General features: G+C 38.4%; 1 protein-coding gene across 1 annotated transcript in view; it reads right to left on the bottom strand.

Annotated features, from left to right (window-relative positions):
• The window catches only part of LOC109419307 (neural-cadherin), a 363,889-nt gene that overhangs the window by 92,719 nt on the left and 251,528 nt on the right, over nucleotides 1-19,642 (bottom strand). The window contains 1 exon segment of the mRNA XM_029871312.2: nucleotides 13,851-14,041. Coding sequence (XP_029727172.2) covers nucleotides 13,851-14,041 — 191 coding nt within the window.

The raw sequence follows: 19,642 nt of genomic DNA, 5'->3' as shown, positions 1-19,642 counted from the left end.
CTTGATTTAAAAGAAACTTTTTCAAAAAATTTTGTATGTAAACTTAATCCAAAGTTGCCAAATTTTCTAAAAAATGAATATAAACTTACGGCAGTATCGCTGGAAATTGGGTCGACGAAGTTTTAAGATGAGAGCGGTAATATAACCCATTTTCTGTTAGCTTTCAACTGCTTTTTACAGAACTTAGCTAAAAAATCTAGAAAAAAAAGTTATTAAATAATTTAACTCTTCATGTCATCGGCCAAAAGTTTGGGGTCACTTTCGTTAAACATGGAAAAGTGTTTTGGTGATATCTTCGTCATCTATAGTTCAATTTTATTTTTTTTTTTGCTCATTTTAAAGATAATTAACAAAATTTACGTTTGATGTCTTTAACTTAACGTATTTAACGATTTTTGTATATAAAAATATTATGTAAAGTTACCAATTTCACCACACTTCAAAAAATGAGGCAACTTTACGTTAAGTTTTAGTGTGTAAATTTCAACAAGCATCATTCATTTTGTTTCAAAAAAGCCAAGAAGAATTAAAATTAAATGAAAGATGACAAAGATATAAACAAATCACTTTTCCATGTTTTACGATAGTGACCCCAAACTTTTGGTCGATGACATGAAGAGTTAATTTACTTAATAAGTTTATTTCTAAATTTTTTAGCTATGTTCTGTAAAAAGCAGTTGAAAGCTAATAGAAAATGGGTTATATTACCGCTCTCATCTTGAAATTTGGTCGACCTTATTTCCAGCGATACTGCCGTAAGTTTATATTCATTTTTTAGAAAATTTGGCAACTTTGGGTTAAGTTTACATACAATTTTTTTTGAAAACGTTTCTTTTAAATTATGTTCAAAGTTTCTTTGACTAATTATCTTTTGAATGAGACCTAGGGTTTTGAAATCGGACGCAAATTGGCGAAGATATGGGCATAAAAAAATACATGTTTTGAGGGGATGACCCCAAACTTTTGATCGGGAGTGTATATCTACGACATGTTACCAGGAGATGATCAGAATGAAAGTTAGTATAAATTACCAATTGGCTACAAATGCTGACATGAGTTTGCTAAAATATAACCAGCAGGGTACGAAAAACGGATCACGCCGAAAAACAAACGCTTTGTCCTAAGCGGTGCATGTTGGTAACAAAGGCGCTCCGTAACAAACGCATGTCAGGCGATGAGAGCAATAAAACAAACATCGCTTGCCGTGCGTGTGCTGATATTCCGGCTTTTCTGCTGAAATTTTCGACCCACATTATCGAATTCATAAGCATTTGGACAAAATAAGACTCTTGCAAACCTCAGAGTTGAGTTTCAGTTGTAAAACAATGCGAAAATCACGATGTGAATAGAACGAGACAAATATTCCAACCGTTTTTGTTGTGAATACACTCGGGAGCGATTTTGTCATTATCTGCTAACGAAAAAACAAAGCGTTGTTGCTGTGCCTTCTTTGTTGCCTATTTTTCGCTTGCGGTGGCATAGTCTGCGTACACTGATAACCAGTTATCTTTGCTTAAGAACATCTTCACTGTGTAACGGGCATACCAAATGTTCCAATTCATCTGCTGGGCAAGTAATTCAGCATTTTTTGCTACCCGTAGCGCAATTTCAGAAGAGTGACATATGATTCCCACATGACAGACTTTTAAAGATAATTTTAAACAAGGCTGGATCTGTAATAGTCCCTATGTGCAAAAGACGTTGAAAAGTACTATTGTTGGTGCAGCACTATTTTATTGTTTCGTTTACGTAGTACGTAATAACCGTCAGAAGAGAGTTTGTAGCCCGCACAGTACGAGAGTACGATACGAAATAATTTGCTAGCAATAGTAACAGCCTTCCATAGAATTGACCTCCACTCCACACTTTACCAAGGAAAGCCCTTTTCAAACAAAAAAAGCACTTTCCTTTCAATCCCTTGTGGGGATTAACCGACATCCTTTTTTCTGGCGATGGGCAGTATTCGTTTGTGCCCTCAGCACCAAAATAGGAAGAAAGTGAGCGGTTCTCAATGGGCAAATTGTACGTACGTACACAGATGTCACAGCAACAAATGCACCTGCAAATTGATAAGCCGGAAAACTGTCCGTTTCTGTCCCTGTCTTTTTTTTTGCTCTCCGTTTCCCTGGGATACGTTTTACGAAGAAAAGAAAGGTGGCAAAAATCAGACAAATTGCTATTTATGGCGCCAACTTTTATTTTTTCCTTAACCGGAAAAAACAGCATTGGAGTTGCAAATAAGCATCCACAGGAAAAAGGTGTGACTGTTTTGCATTGCAATCGGACAGCAAAGAATACAACAAAAAAAGTGCGGTTAGCAGAATGACGAAGACTTCCATTAGCAATATGCTTGTTAGCGCTTGTTAGCGTATAATTCCGGACCAGGTCCAACTGGCGGTGTTGTTAAATCGTCCACGATGTGACTTGGGTGGGATTGGGGGATCTTGTATACGAGGATTAATTCTTAAAATAGAAAATAGATCTTTGCCTAGAAATCACATGGTATTCACGCACATGAGCTTGTTTTCTAATAGCACTTTAAAAACATTTGATGCAATATTTTACGTTAAAAGCACTCTTTTAGCAGAAGAGGTAAATCTGTGGGTACAGCAAGACCATATCCTGAGAGTACTGCTGCGACTCCCGGTTCAGTTCAGGAACTTTTCGTACTAGATGCCAGGTAACACCAGAAAGAAAAATTTACAATTTTTTCGTGATATTCAGTTGGCCTTCAGAATAATTACACAATTTTTCATTATTCATCCTAATGTAAAGCACGACCCCCAGGCAGCCTCCTCTCGGCTCCCGTCCAGCATCTCGTCACTTCATTAGCATAATTTTCCCGACCAATTTCCATTCAACGAGCCTGAACCAAATTTCCAACCCTTTCCATGACGACCTTGCGCTTTACGCCATTCGAAAAAACAAAACAAAACACAGATCTCCTGCGGCAATAGGAAAGGATCCGACTTCATTCATGTTTATATTCCCTACCAAAAACGGACCTCGACAAAGTTTATAAAACTGGTCCTAATTACCCGAAACTCCGAAGCAGCAACTACAACAACACTACCTACTGAATCACTACCTACAGAAGAGGGCTCGAGTTTACCTTCATTCAAAATTAGCATCCCTTCATTTCATTCAATACATCGCATCGCCGTTTCCATTGCCAACGGACGATAGCGAGCGCTCTGGGCGTGTTTTTAACTCTTGATTATCCCGAAAAAAAAAATAACGGCGATGAAGCTGTGGAAATAAACGCCATCAATGGGTATGTAAACAAGGACAACTACTTAGAGTAGGGTTATTTGAACGGTTCAAAACATGAACTGGTACAATTCCATTTTTTTAATTACTGCCATAGAAATAGGACTAAAAGTAAACTGGCGTGTTATTTAGTTTATCTTTAAAGCATGTGCTCTGCTTTTCCAGTATTTGTTAACATTTTAAATAATGACATTAGAATTTTATTGAGATTGTTCGATACTCAAATTGTGGCATGAAGTTAAATTGGATAATATCACGCACTTATGGGCGTATCTTCAATGATCGATTTCTCTTCATCGACTTTCTATTTGGTCAATAACAAAAGGAATGTACGAGGATAATTTCATACATTTTCTAACAAATTTTTCAGCTGGACATCAACTTGAAGTTCCTTAAGGAATTCTTGCTAGGATTGCTTCAGGAGTGATGCTGGGAAACATTCAAAAAGTTCTGGTGGAATCCACCAAGAAGTTTTGTTGAGATTTCTCAGGCAATTTCTGCTGAAAACCCTCTCAGAACTCTGGAAGGGCTCTCAAGAAGAATTTCTAGAGCAATCCTATGTAGTTTAAAATGTTTGAGAGATCCCAGCTAGAACTTCTGGAGAAATTCTAGTAGGAATTTCTGCTTGTACTCTAGGAAAAAATCTCTGAATGAATCGAGAAAGGAATTTCTATAGAATACCTCGGACAAATCTCTGGAGGCATCATTGAAGGTACCACAGAAGGAATATGTATGAAAATATGTTTCAAATATAAATTTGAAGGGCTGTGCTATGGGTTTTCAGCTGGAATTGCTGAAGAAATACCTTCAAGGGTTCCTTAAGGAATTTATCCTGGGATTTCTCAGGGGAATCCACGCCAGGTATTGCACCAAGAATGTCTTCATAAATTCTTCAAGGGGCTTTTCCAAACATTCCCACAATAATTCCTCGAGTGGTTTTCCAAGAATACATTAAGATTTTGCTCTCAAAAATCCTCCAATAATGTCTGCTGGGATTCCTTCATAAATTCTTACCGAGAAATCTGAGCGATTTGTCCATGGACTCTCCCAGAAATTCTTCCTGTGGTACCTTTTGAAATGTTTCACAAGGATTTCTCAAGGATTTACTGTTGTAATTTATTCATGGATTTATCCTACATAGGATTAACCCAGGAGCGGTCGCGTGAAAAATGCACGCTTGTGATACACAGCGTGAACGTAGTGCCGTTGCAGGTAGTCGAAGACACGACTGCTCGAGGGTTAAGTGTTCCAGTAGGAATTCCCAGTAGGGAATCCTCTTGAAATTATTTTAGGAACTACTGCTGAAACTGCTCTAGGATTGCTACTGGGGTTTCTCTTCACATTTCAGGTAGGGACACTTCATATTTTTTTTCTAGGTCTACCATGCAATATTTGTAGAAAATCCTCCAGGAATTCCTGGAGGACTCTCAAGTGCAATAATTGGAGATATTTCTGCTGAAAATGCTTGGAAGTCTCAGCAAGAATTCCCGAAAAAAATTTGAAAGGAGTTCTTGAATCCCTGATGTTTACTGGATGTATTGCAAGAGGCATTCCGAGAGGAATCTTTGGGGAAAACCCAGGAAGATCCTAAGTGGAATATTCGGAGGAATCCCAGCAGTCATTACAATACATTGCTCGAAAAATCTTTTGAGTTCCTCCAAGAATTCCGGAATTTTCCCACGCAATCTTGCTGGGATTTCGTAAGCATTTCCAGATTGTATTTTTGCAGTTGTTGGAATCTTTACAAATCCTTCAGGAATTGCTTGAGAAATCCCAGCAATCCAACAATCCTAGAGGATTCCGACCACGAATTTCTGGAGACATCCCCTCCTGGAATGCAATTTCGATATAAATTCTTTATAAAATCTGAAGAGGATTTCCAGTAAGAAAACAAATAGGAATTTCTAGAAGAATTTGTAGTGGTATTAAAGGAAGAAATTATGAAGGAATTCCTGGAAAATAAAATTTTCGGGTGTATTTCTAGAGGAATCCATGGAAAAAGTACAGCATTGATTGCTAAATGAATCCTATCAAGAATAATTCGAGAAATCCTAACAAGAATGTTTAGTAGTAATTCCAGAAGAATTCTTGGATGATTTGTAATTATTACTTGAAGGTATTACTGGAAAAACGAATTGAGGAATTCTTAGAGAAAACCCAGCAGGCATTTTTCGGGAAATATGAAATGGAATCTTTTGAAAACTACCTGTAAAAATCACTATGGAACTTCTGCAGAAATCCCAGTGGGCTGCCGTAGAGTATTTCCTAAAGTAATGCAAAGAGAAACTCCTGGAGAAATCCACGGAAAAGTCTTTGATCCACGAATTCCTGATGGGATTTCCCTAGAATTCTTGCTTAAATTGAGGTTTATCCAAGGATTTCTATACAAATTCTGCTTGTAATTCCTTCGAGGGTTCCCACAGAAATTATAGGGTAAGAAATCAAACTTTGAACTAGTCAAATTGTAATCTTAATTTGAACCATTTCGAAATTCATTAAAACGACGTACTTTTTAGGCAAATATTGTCCCGAAAAAGATGTTAAACAGCTTTCCGTAATATAACCTGATAACACCTGACTTTAAAAGCATTGAAAAAAGCGTTTTTGTCATGAAAAACAGGCAATTGAAAAATCGCTGTGATTTCACCCATTTCCCCCCAGAGAAAGCACATTTTCGGTGCACTCGTACAGCTCATGTATTGTATCACACGCAATATGTGAACACGTCAAATGAAAGCTTATTTATCGTAGAATTGACCAACCGAATAATATTTCGCATTATTTGTCATAAAATTATCAAATTTATGTAATTCTTACTTGGAGAATGTTATCTTAAGTTGAACCATTTTAATCTAAATTTGAACTAGTAAACGGGGGTGAGCTTCTAGTATTGGCCTGTAGATTGCGCTAGTGGTCGCTTTGTTTACTCTTGGGGGATGAAAAATTCCAAATTTAGTTTCCAAATTCCTAAAGAATTTCGAACATTCTGAGTTGAGATTCCACTGCCTAATGAAAAATAGGTATGAGAATTAGCAGATTCATGTGATTTTTAATTGTTTAGCGTGGAATTGGCTGTTTTGTGAGTTGCTCGAGCTGCTGCCGCCAGTAGTTCAAATTAAGATTAAAATTGGTTTAAATTATGATTACGATGGTTCAAATTAAGATTAAAATCATTGTTGAAGAAAAATCGAATATTTTAATGAAATTCGGTGTAAATACAAACTTTTTACCATTTAACAGAAAGCTTATACCCGTGGCTTTCATGTACATACGATTTTGCCGTAGTAAATTATTTCCATGTGGGAGAAAAAATCACTTAAAATTTGCACTGCTTCAGAAAGCCGCAATTTGGTTCAAATTTTGATTACCTACCCTATTTCTTATTTCTCCACAGGTTATTTCAATGATCCCTTCTCATGAAACATCAGGTGCTAGGATACCATCAGATATTCATATCAAGATTTTTTCAGGAATTCTTGCTGGAATTTCTCAAACAATATCAGCTCAGATTTATTCAGTAATTGCTCTGAGCAGTCCACCAAGAACTCCTGGAGGATTACCAGCAGGAATTACCTGATAAATTCCAACAAGACTTCATGGTGGATTCCACCAGAAAATTCTGAATAAATTTCTGAAGCATTCCTTGAATAATCCCAGTAAAAATTCCTGAAGGAATCTCAGGGGTTTTCCGACAGGAATTACTGGGTAAAACTAATCAAAGTTTCAGTAGGAATCCTCGTAGAAGGAATCACAGCAGGAAATTTGTAAAAAAATATTTGGAGGAATCACAGCAGTTTTTTTGTAGGAACCTCAGCTGTAATAGCATGAGAAATTCAAGCAATAATTTCTGGAAGAGTATTATAGGGTAATTCGCCAATTGTTGAACGGTTAGTACTAGCATTTTTGTTTTCGTTTGTTTTTCCGTACAAAAATCCACTTTAGTTGAAAAATATCCAGTGAACGTCTAGATCCACTCATTCCTTATACTTCCCATTTAATTTATATTCCCTTAAATTCCATTTTCTAAGAGAAAATAGAACATTTGTATGGGAAGTCTCTAAACCAAATGTTGAACGCTTCCATAAGCTAGCTCATCCTAATGTTGGACGATTCTCGCCAATTGTTGAACGGTTTAAGCTTTGCTCGTAATTGATGACGTATAACCCGACATAAACCTATCATTGACCTGTTTTTATTTTCGCCACCAAACCCAACATAGATCCAACAGTTATCCGATGTGAGTCCAACAGTGGTCCAACATTTGATAAAATTTGAACCGACTTTGACCCGACATCCGACAGGTTTTCACTCTGGCGGAATTTTTTCGGGTTTTTCGTGTTTTTTGCCTAGTTAGTCACTTGAGTGACAATTTATTCATTCGTCCATAAATTACGTCATGCAAAAATTGTCCATTTTAAACCCTCCTTCCCCTAGGTCACATTTTTTATATGAGACCTCTGAAATTTTTGTATGGGTCGTCACACTTTGCTGAACCCCCCTCCCCTCCCTCCTCAATGCGTGACGTAATTTATGGACGTTCCCAAGGAATCACTTCCCATTTAGAGAGAGCTCTAGTGGACTAAAATCCTTTTAAACAAAACCAAACGCAAAAAATGGCTGAAAAGATTTGACTAGAAGCGAAAACGACTGAAGAAAAGAACGCCTTTGAAAGCTCCTGAAACACTCATTGAAACCCATGGGACACACTCAACCCCCTAGAACACCCCTGGAGCAACCCTGAAATGCTTTGAAAACCCGTGGATCTCTCCTGAAAAAGGTAAAGTGACCTGGCAGACATGCTAACATCTTAGGTTATGCCAGTGTTCAATAATTGGATCTTAGATGCATAATGATAGTGTGATAAGAAAAATATTTTTTTCAAACGAAATTACAATGAAAATGTGATTTTAAACAATGTTAAACTGTTAAGGACATCCTTACAGTTCTTGTAACTATGACGTGACTTTGATATTTGTGGTCGATTTGCCAGCAAAGCTTATTTCGTAACAGTAATTCCTTAAAATTAATCTTAAGAATTGTGCAGTTTTTGTGTCATCAGCGGTACAAAATTTGCAATCGATATTTTTGACGTAAAATATGTATAATTTTGTAACTTTATTGGAGCAATATCATGACACACATGTATACGCATCTACAGCATACATTTACGTTGATAGAAAATTACTTAAGTTAAATTTATAATAACATTTTCAAAAACTGTTCAACATTTGGGTAGTGTTCAACAATTGGCGAATTACCCTAATTATTCCTGGAATTTCTCTAAAATTCCTTCCATCATACCTACAGGAATTTTTCCAAGGTTTCTTCCAGGGAGTCATTTTAGGATTTCTCTCAAAGTTGAAATGCCCTAGTTCAAAGTCCCTAGTTGAGTCCCTAGTTGAGGTGCAGGTTCTGTTCCACTTGGCGCGTTATTCCAGTAAAAAGAAAGAGAAGCAGAAATATGTGTATTTCATCACAAAGAAAAACTTTAAAGAATACTCGGAAATTCTCAAAAATCTTTAGAAAAAAATGTATCAAAAACTTAGAACAGGGTGTCGTCCACAAAAATGACACATAACTCTTAAAGTTGAGCAAATAAGGCAATAGTTTGTTCAACTTTGCAGATGACACCAATACTCTATCTTCATTTGTGGGAAAGGTGAATTCCTATCACACCTTCAGGTAGATTAATCAGAAAGGAGAAAATGGCCAAATAAAGAGTGAAGTATACAGAGCAAACTCTTCTAAGACACCATACCTTTGAGCTCAAAATTTGAAACCGCAAAAATAGGCTACAGTAGTTTACAAAATAAAATGAAAGTCGTGAACTACTATTATTATGTGCTGATATCCAGATCGCGTTTCAAAAATTTTGAAGTAGTTAAGTCTACAGAAAGTCAAAAAAAAAATCCGCTCTTCTGTAATTTATTTCCTTCACGTTTTCGAACTCAGGGCATGAATCCACACTAAAAATGATCAGCAGCTTACCGAGTTCAAAAATGCTGTAAACTGGTGTTATAGATATGAACCCCAGTATACAGCTGTTTATAAGAATCTGACTCAGTGACCATCGGAAAAACTCCAGCCACATGGACCATTCCATCGTTCCGAGTTCACTTTTACAAACTACACATGTATACACGAGTATACTGAAAACAAATTATTCAAACCCGTTGAATTCGTTGAAAATAAAATTTCCTTTCAAAAATATTTTTTCGGGAATTTTTCCGACCTTCGTGAATAGTTTTTCAACCGATTTTACGTAACAGTGGAAAATTTTGTGGAAAACCATTTTTATTTTGTATTTTTTTTTTCAATTGCTGAGAAAATTTGATTATGATTTCACAAAAAGAAATGTGTCTACGATGCTTCGTTCTTGAGTTATGATTTTTCAAAGTAGGTGGTGTCTGTGGAAAATGTTTGTTTTCCACTGGAGTTTTACAGAAAATTAGGCGACCCTGATTTTATTTTAAATTTTGTTTTTGTTCATATGTACATTAACCCTACCTGAGAAAAAAAAAATCATTGAATTCTAAGAACCTTGGTACCAATTTCTACGATAATAAAAAAAAATCCCCATTGCTCAATGGTGTAGACAATAACACGCAAAAGAAATTTAATATCGCTAATACACAAATTCCGATTTTCTCTTATGTCAGCGCAGAAAATTTCTTAAGAAAACCGATGAGTTCAGCGATTTTGCCTAATTGTTTGGGTATTTTTTCATCAAATACTATTATTATTTATCATTCCCCCTTGACGAGTCAACGAGCACTGTGACAATAGTAGAAAATGAGATTTGTGCCGGCATTATTCAGCTAAAATTATATACCACAATGAGACCCATAACACAACATATTTCATTTAGAAAATTCTCCATGTATTTCTTCAGAAATTTCTCCAGCAATTCCTTGGGAAAATCTTCTCAGCAATCTTCAAGAAATTATGCCATGAATTGATCTTCGAATTCCTTCAGGAATTGTTCTAGACCATAAATTATCATAAATTTGTTCAAGTACTACTTCATTACACCTTGTATGTGTTCCAGAGGGTCTTCCATGAATTCCTCATAATTGTATGCGAAAAATTCTACCAGCAATTTCTTTGAAAAAAATCAAATGTTCAAATTCCTTCAGAAATGTCTCCAAAGTTTTACATAAGATATTGTTCCAGTGATTTCCTAATCTAATCCTACATGGGCTCTTTAGGAATTTTCTCCGAAGTTTTCATTAAAAAAATTTTCCCAAGAATTCCTTTAAAATTTTCTCCAAATTACTTTGGCGGTTTCTTCAGAAACTCATTCAGAGACTTATCAAGAAATTTATTCAAGGGAGCTCTGTCAGTAATTTTTCCTTCCATAATTCAGAAATAACATCCTTTAGGAAATATCTCGAGAATTCCTCTGAAATTTTACCAGAAATTTCTTCAAAAATTATCTTTAATATTATTTTGGGAAATCTTCCATTCTTTAGGATTCGTTAACCCTCTAATACCCAACCCCGCCTTTAGACGGGGTATGGTTTGAGCATTTTTGTAATTTTTGTTTCGTGAAAAATCAAAATTTTTATATTGTTGGCTGATATTTAGGACTTTTTTGTATATCTCAAAATGATTTTTGGTGTATTTTAAAACGTATTTATATTTTTTAAAAAACATTGAAAAATTGATGTTTCAGTCACCTTCTAGAAGTCTTTGTTTATTTTGTATTGAATCGCTACAATTCACATATTTGAATTTTTCCCAAACCATTCTATCATAGTTTTATAGTTTAAGGGAATCGAATACATTCTAAAATTATTTTCCTTAAAATAACACGGAAAATAAAATTTTCTATGAAAAAAATTTGAAATAAAAATATGTCAACAATAATCATAAAATCCCAAAATGTTTTCATCTCAAAAATCCGTTCTCCAAATAGGCTTCAGGAAAAATATAAAACTGTGGGGATGATCAAAAATAAAAATGAAATTCACGAAATCGAGAATTAAAAAGAATCATCTTCCAAAACATGTTTAAATCGATTTTAGATAACGAAAAATGATATTTAGATCAAAATCAAAAATTTGGGTATTAGAGGGATAGGCGATTTCTTTTATCAATTTTACGGAGATTTCTTCAGATGTTTCCCTAGGGATTCCAATGGAAATTCCTACATAGTTTTTTTTTCCTGAATATGCTTCGATCTTCTGTATAATTTATTTTGAAAATTTCAAAAGAAATTGGTCTAGGAATATATATATAGAAGTTTTTTGGGTGTTTCGAGCTATTTTAAAAGGGATTCTTCCAGAAAAAAGTCTATTATCCAAATTGATATGTCTCAATCAATTGATTTACGAATTCCATCATGGGCTTCGCAAAAAGTTTCACTATGTATTCCTCTGGAATACCTCTAGATATTGCTCCAAGGATCGTTCCAAGAGTGCCTATAGTGATTTCTAAAGGAATTCGCCAGGAGATATTTTCAGATAATTTATCAAAGGATTCCATTTGAAATTTCTGTAGCAATACATTTAAAACTATCTGCAGAGACTCCTTCTGTATTTTAAGGAAATCCTAGGATAAATTTCTTAAACAATGCCTGCAATATTTCTTTCGAAGAAGGGATTTCTAAAGAAACACTTGGAACAAGGCTATAAAAAATTGCAAACTCCCAAAGTAACTTCGATATTTAAGAGGGCGCAAAAACCATTATAATAAATTTAATATACAGGGTGATATGTTCGTGAGTGAAAACTTTTTAAGGGATGATAGAGGACCATGACTGGTGAAAAAAAAAATCTATGCATATGGTCAAATCTCAACCGTTACGTAGCTATTAAACTTTCCATGTTTTTGACTATCATTGCCTTAAACTGGCTGTAACTTGAAAATGTTCAAACTTATCGCAGTTTTTTACCCTTATTCGAAAGATAATTAAATCTTCTATCAAATGACATCTTTGAATTGATTGGTTTAGTAAACCTTCCGGGACGCGCGCCATCAAGTAACCGAAACTGCACCGCGCTCGCACTGTGTATACGAAAAACGAGGTTTTTTGATGGTGTTGTACTTTTTACAACAGCGCGCGCGCTGAAGAGTTAAGTAACTTAGTTTTCTAGAGTAAAAAAAGTTAAAAATAGTGTGTTTTAATTTGTTTTTGTCAATTATCTTTGAAAAATGCGTAATAAATTAAAATTCTTTCTTGGACAAAGTAGTGGTCCCTGCTTCGCTCTACAATTCGTTCTTTGACATCAAACTTCTAGCTCTTATCGTTTTCTTGTGATTTCGATTTAAACACACGTATTTAGGAGAAGAAATTGTCAATTACGAAAAGGGTTTTATTTAATTAATTTTTCAAGTGTTGTCAGGAGTAATAATTTATTTTATCCGAAAAGCAGGTTACTCAGAGAGTAAATTGGAGCAACATTTATGACACCATTGTACCAAACAAAACAAAATCCACGTTTATTTTTTTTTTTCTTACACCAACAGCGAAAACAGTTATCTACCTATTTGTATTTTGCCTCATCCAAAGAACGTGTTGCTCCCTCCTGCGTCCACAAGATAACCTGTTATCACGCGGACCTAAAGTTGACGTATTTTAGTCAAAGCAGTAACTATCCTCTTAAATTCGAATGAGTGTAATCAGTTTCGTACCTTTTAATTCCGCCCTATTTTGCTTATCCTTTGACAGACACGCGTATTTCGACTACCACTTGTAATCTCCTCGGTGTCAGTTATCCAGTGGACACTGACACTGAGGAAGATTACAAGTGGTAGTCGAAATACGCGTATCTGTCGAAAGATAAGCAAAATAGGGCGGAATTGAAAGCTACGAAACTGATTACACTCATTCGAAGAGGGTATTCTGCTTAGAGGTTTCGAACAGTCGGTCCAAGATCCTCTTAAATGTTAGATATCTTGTAACACACTCATAGAAATCATTCAAATTTTAGTTAATTTGCTACGGCAAATAATTTTGAAAGTATATTTCTAGATCGCTGAACAGATAATTAGGCACAGAGATATTTAACGAATTAGCTATAAAACATGATAATTTGCCATTCAATTATTCATGAGTCAACCAGTGGCCCCTTTTCGCATCTTGCTAGTTAATGTTGAAAAACGTTTTGCAAAACATCCTAAAGTCGCTATGATTCGCAGAGATTTTTCAGTTAGATACACTTAGTTGAGATATTTTGGTGGCAAGAGGTTTTCATCGCTGCGGGAGAACATGAGGATAGGAACCCGAACACAGAGCTTATTTCCCTGTTACACGTGGACTCGAAAAATTCAAATGACATAATATGCTACACGAAACGAAACCCAAAAGAACAAGGGACAACTGAAAACAACAAAACTCGAAAAGCAAAACAAGAAAACGACCCAAAACCGTAACAAACGCAACGAAAACAATAGAGGCGGCCTCCTTCACCCACCTCTGACTGCGAGGCATAAAACAGTGCGCCGCCGTGTTTAAGCCGGAAACACGGGAAAAACACAACAAAAAAAAACCGGTGAAAATAACAACTCAAACTCACAGAGAGAAACGGGGGATAAAATGGGTGGGAAACGAAAGTTCAACAACAGTGGGCACAGACCTGGCTTTAATGGAAACGACTTTTCCACCGACCGGCATATTTTCCTTCACGTAAATCGGACCATAAACTGTGCTGTCCCACACCGGTGGGTTGTTTGCCCGATCGACGACGTCGATCTGCACCTCGACCGTACGTGACAACGGTGGGTAGCCCTTGTCTTGGGCCATCGCCTCCAGCTTGTACGTTTCGCGCTGTACGAGTGAGTGGGTGGGTGTTTATGTGTGTGGGCGGGGGGTGTATTTAATCAAGCCAAAAACAATCATCGGTCGGTCGGTAGGTCGGATGGCGAGCGCATACAAACACACACACGGGGCGGGGGGCGACCCGATGGTAATTACAAAACGTGTCACGAGTCGACGGTCCCGGTCACAAAAATCGGTGCGACGCGTCACAAAAATTGCGTCCACGGGTTCAGCCGGGGGAGTCGAGGTGCATCCATCGAAGACCGTCGTCGTCGTCGTCATGGTCATCAGCATTCGTCGTCGTCGTCGAGAGGGTCGGAAGGCGTGTGAAAGGGCGTGGCGCAAGAATGGGTTGGAAAAAATAGAGCAAAAAACAAACCAGGCGATAATCAAAATGGTACGTTTTTCAATTACTGGGATGGCGATTTAATTTGATTTTCGGTGGGGAATAATTTAATAATGAGATGTAGAGATAGCGAGACAGAAAAAAAAATGTTATGCTATATTGTCACGTGGCGAGACGAGACAAAAAAAATCACGATCGATTCCGGACGAAAGAGTTGCAGCACGCACCACAAAAAATCTCGATTTCGGTTGAACGACGTCCCATTCGCAGTTTAATGGTCTCGATGATTCGTGTTCGGAGGTGGAAAATAGCCTAAATAGTCTGGAGCGAGGCGAATGCTAGCATATAACTATTACGAGTGTTTTAAAAATGCATTTATGTGTTAGTAGAAAGTAATGATGGTTTCATAGGATAAACGGGAGCCAGTTGTACACAGGTTGGATTGGTAGTTCAGCACGTAGAAAACTTCTCCGTCAAAAATCGAGTTGAAGAAATGTTCTGCGGAGCTGGAACTTGGTTAGTATTATTAGCTACATTCTACAGAGAGGTAGTCGGATTGTGACTTCATCGTTGAGCAGCGAACGCTTGAATAAGAGATTCCACCCCCGATAGGGTGGCCCATAACATGAGATGGTTCGAAAAATCATGGTGCTTAATCAAAAAATATACAATACGCTTTGTAAATTTGTAACATTTATCGAAAATATTTAGACTTACAAAATGTCGTCTAGAGGTAAAATTTTGTGAATTTTATGATTGTTTTTGACGCATCTTTTATCTTGACTTCTTCGGTACCAACCACTTTCGCCTAAGGAAATTTCTTACTTGTCATCTTATGTAATAAGCAGAACTTTGGAAGATAATAATTATTGACTCACTGTAGTCCATATTTACTCACTTACTCATATGTTGAACGCTCTCTTCGATCATTTCAAATTCTCTTGATCTAATTCTAGATTTTTTTCAGAGAACTTAAGACACTCATTATTCTGAAATTCCCTTTTTCAGAGCTCTCCAAGGCAGACTGTTATTTTTATTTGAGTTTTGAAAATTTAAACTTTTATTTACTGAATTCTCTCAACTAACACTCAAGATTATCCGAAGATGTTCTGCTAGGAGGGGGTCACGGTTTTGAGACATTGATCCCAATAATGGTAGGTACACTGATAGTAAGAAATTGCTTGGGCTACCTCGATACGTGGAACTTTGGAAGTAAGTAGCTCAAAAAATGAGCATGCGATTATTAGAGTGAATTCTGGTTACCATTAGGTCAAGAACCTAAGTTAGCAATCAGTTGGCGACATCATCGTTTACATTCAACTCATCGTTATTGGTACTCTCGGTAATCAATATCTTGAAACTTCCCAAGTAACCAAAAGTTCCGCTTCTCATGACAAAATGCACTTTCAAGTTCCGCGAAGTTCAGATAAAGTTCCAAATGGAACTTTCTGGCTGCTTAAAAGGCTAACGATGAGCCTTGCTGGAACTTCGGTCACAAGTCCCGGCAAGGCTCATTGATAGCCTCTTAAGCAGCCAGAAAGTTCCATTCGGAACTTTATCTGAACTTCGCGGAACTTTAAAGCTGCTTAAGATGCTACTCGGAACTTTGTCAGAACTTTCAAGTTCATAGAAGTTCAGTTCAGTAGCATTGTGTTTCAATGAAGATTAAACTTATTTCTTTTACAGAAAACAACTGTTTAAGCATACACGAATAAAAGAGGAAGATGAATTTATCAAATCAATGAATATTAGGCTTGATCAAAAAAAAAATTGCCGCCCATCGGATTCGAACCGATAGTCGCCTACGCTATCGATAGAACCCTACGCTCTACCACAGTACTATAGTTGCGATTGAGTGCACAGTAGGTAAAATCTGACTTGAATCGATTCTCTGTCGGCCGACAGCTAGTTATGCACATTTGTCCAGTAGTGAAGTTAGCTTGACTTTGTCAAGTGTCTTCAGCAGCGCAGCGGTTAGTCGGTAGGCTATCACGCAGGAGGATCCAGCTCAAATCTACATAGCAGCGACATGTGTGAAAATATAATTATCAGAAGCAATTTCCAGACATGAATCACCCGCCAGCAGAGTTGTGATTCTGAAAAACACATTTTTGTTTCTGCATGAATTTTGTCAAAGTTCTGCCAGAAGCTGCTTAGAAGGCTATCCAGCGTGCTTATGTGAACGTTCAAGTTCCAAAATTACATAAAAATGAAGCTGCTTAGAAGGCTAACGAGCAACCTCGAACAAGCTGCTTAGCTTATAAAGTACCCTTTTATCTGAACTTTTGGTTACTTGGGTTACATCGTCAGCTTACGGAAGAATTGTAGTCAAGAATTGTCAAATAATTGTAAATAGAAATCAAGATTGATTTGGATACGCAACTTTTTGTGTTTATAGCATGCTCCGGGATGCTTGTTTCGCTGAGAAATTTGTATTTGACTACAAGCCAAAAGAATCTTCGGTTGTATTTTGATTAGGAATGTCGATCTGTAGAGTAACAATTATTTCTGGCGACCAATCCTAGTGTATGATTTCCACGCAAGTAAAAAATTGCTTCTTTTGCCAAACCAAATTTTTGACCTTTTTCCGATATTGCTTGGAAAACGACTTCGGTCTTAGTACGATTTCGCGTTTGGTTCGATCACCAATTGAGCTGCAAAACGGTGAGTCGATAAGGAGAGCGTTCAACATGGCTCTGATCCTCACAAGTTCCTGCGCACTGTTGTCCTTCTGACTTCAGCTAGATTGAGGAGGTACGACCAGAGCGTCTGTTCACCAAGGAGGAGCGGCTCAAACAGCGTCTGTTCTGGCATCCAGCGCTGAGAAGGTAAGTTATGACGTGAAACAGAACTGGCACGATGGCTCTCCGGCGAGACAGGAGTGTTGGCGTAGGCCTAATAATCCCCACTGCAAATAACATAGGAGAAAATACAACTCGATACAATCGGCAAGGACCCACGCGACGAAATAAGGACTTCGATTGGAAACTTGAAACATGGAAATGTAAGTCAATCTACGACGAACTACAACTAGCTCCGACATCATGGCATTACAGGAACTTTGTTGGACTGGACAGAAAGTGTGAAAAAGCGGGCATCGAGCGGCTACCTTCTACCAAAGCTGTGGCACCACCAATGAACTGGGAACAGGATTTATAGTGTTGGGCAAGATGCAACAACGTGTGATCGGGTGGCAGCCGATCAACGCAAGGATGTGCATGTTGAGAGTTAAGGGCCGTTTCTTCAACTACAGCATCATCAACGTCCACTGCCCACACGAAGGGAGACCCGATGACGAGAAAGAAGCGTTCTACGCGCAGTTAGAGCAAACATACGATGGTTGCTCGCCGCGTGACGTGAAAATCGTTGTCGGCGACATGAACGCGCAGGTAGAAAGGGAGGAAATGTACAGACCGGTAATCGGGCGAAACAGCCTGCACGCCGTATCGAATGATAAAGGCCAGCGATACGTAAACTTTGCAGCCTCCCGTGGTATGGTAGTCCGAAGCACCTTCTTCCCCCGCAAAGATATCCACAAAGTCACCTGGAGATCACCCGACCATCAAACAGAAAACCAAATCGACCACGTTCTAATCGACGGTAAATTCTTCTCAGATATAACCAACGTCCGCACATACCGCAGTGCGAATATAGATTCGGATCACTACTTAGTCGCTGTATGCATGCGCTCAAAACTTTCGACAGTTATCACCACGCGTCGAAGTCGAACGCCGCGGCTCAACATCGAGCAACTTCGTAACGTAGAAGTGGCTCAAGACTACGCGCAGCAGTTAGCAGTGGCCCTACCAACGGAAGAGCAGCTTGGCGCAGCTACACTTGAAGATGGCTGGAGGGACATCCGATCCGCCATAGGTAGTACCTCGGCTACAGCACTTGGCTTCGCGACTCCGAATCACAGAAACGACTGGTACGACGGCGAATGTGAACAGTTGAAAAACGAGAAGAATGCAGCATGGGCGAGAATGCTGCAACACCGTACGAGAGCGAATGAGGTACGTTACAAACAGGCGCGGAACAGGCAGAACTCCGTCTTCCGGATGAAGAAGCGCCAGCAGGAAGAACGAGATCGCGAAGCGATGGAAGAGCTGTACCGCGCTAAGGACACACGAAAGTTCTACGAGAAGCTGAACCGCTCGCGCAGAGGCTTTGTGCCACAAGCCGACATGTGCCGAGATAATCACGGGAATATTCTCACGAGCGAGCGTGAGGTGGTCGAGAGGTGGCGGCAGCATTACGATGAGCACCTCAATGGCGACGTTGCAAGTACCGAAGGTGGCGTGGTAACAGATCTAGGAGTATGTGCACAGGACGAAAGACTTCCGGCCCCTGACCTTCAAGAGATTGAGGAGGATGTTGGCCGGTTGAAAAACAATAAAGCCGCTGGGGCAGATCAACTACTAAGCGAGCTTCTAAAATACGGTGGAGAAGCACTGGTCAGAACACTACACTAGATCATTACCAAGATTTGGGAGGAGGAAGTTTTACCGGAGGAATGGATGGAAGGTATCGTGTGTCCCATCTACAAAAAGGGCGACAAGTTGTATTGCGGGAACTACCGCGCGATCACACTACTGAGCGCTGCCTACAAGATACTCTCTCAAATTTTATGCCGCCGTCTATCACCGATTGCAAGAGAGTTCGTGGGACAATATCAGGCTGGATTCATGGGTGAACGAGCTACAACGGACCAAATGTTCGCCATCCGCCAGTTGTTGCAGAAATGCCGCGAATACAACGTTCCCACACATCACTTGTTCATCGATTTTAAGCCGGCGTATGATACAATCGATCAAGACCAGCGTTGGCAGATTATGCACGAATACGGATTCCTGGATAAACTGACACGATTGATCAAGGTGACGATGGATCGAGTAATGTAGAAGTCAACTCAGCTGCTTGGTTTCGCTGATGATATTGATATTATAGTTCGTAAATTTGAGACGACGGCTAAAGAATGAATCCAGGCGAATCAGATTAGTCATTGATGTGTCAAAGACAAAGTACATGATGGCAAAGGGCTCCAGAGGATAATCACCGCGTCCACCACCCCAATTTTTTATCGACGGTGATGAAATCAAGGTGGTTGTAGAATTAGTGTGCTTGGGCTCACTGGTGACCGCCGACAGTGAAACCAGCATTTAGAGACGCCTTGTGGCAGGAAATCTAGATTATTTTGGATTCTGTAGAACTCTACGACCAACCAAAGTTCGCCGTCACACGAAGTTAACTATCGACAAAACGCT

The sequence above is a fragment of the Aedes albopictus genome, chromosome 2 (genome assembly GCF_035046485.1).
Source record: "Aedes albopictus strain Foshan chromosome 2, AalbF5, whole genome shotgun sequence".
NCBI lineage: Eukaryota > Metazoa > Arthropoda > Insecta > Diptera > Culicidae > Aedes > Aedes albopictus.
This window is presented reverse-complemented; position numbering and strand designations above follow the sequence as displayed.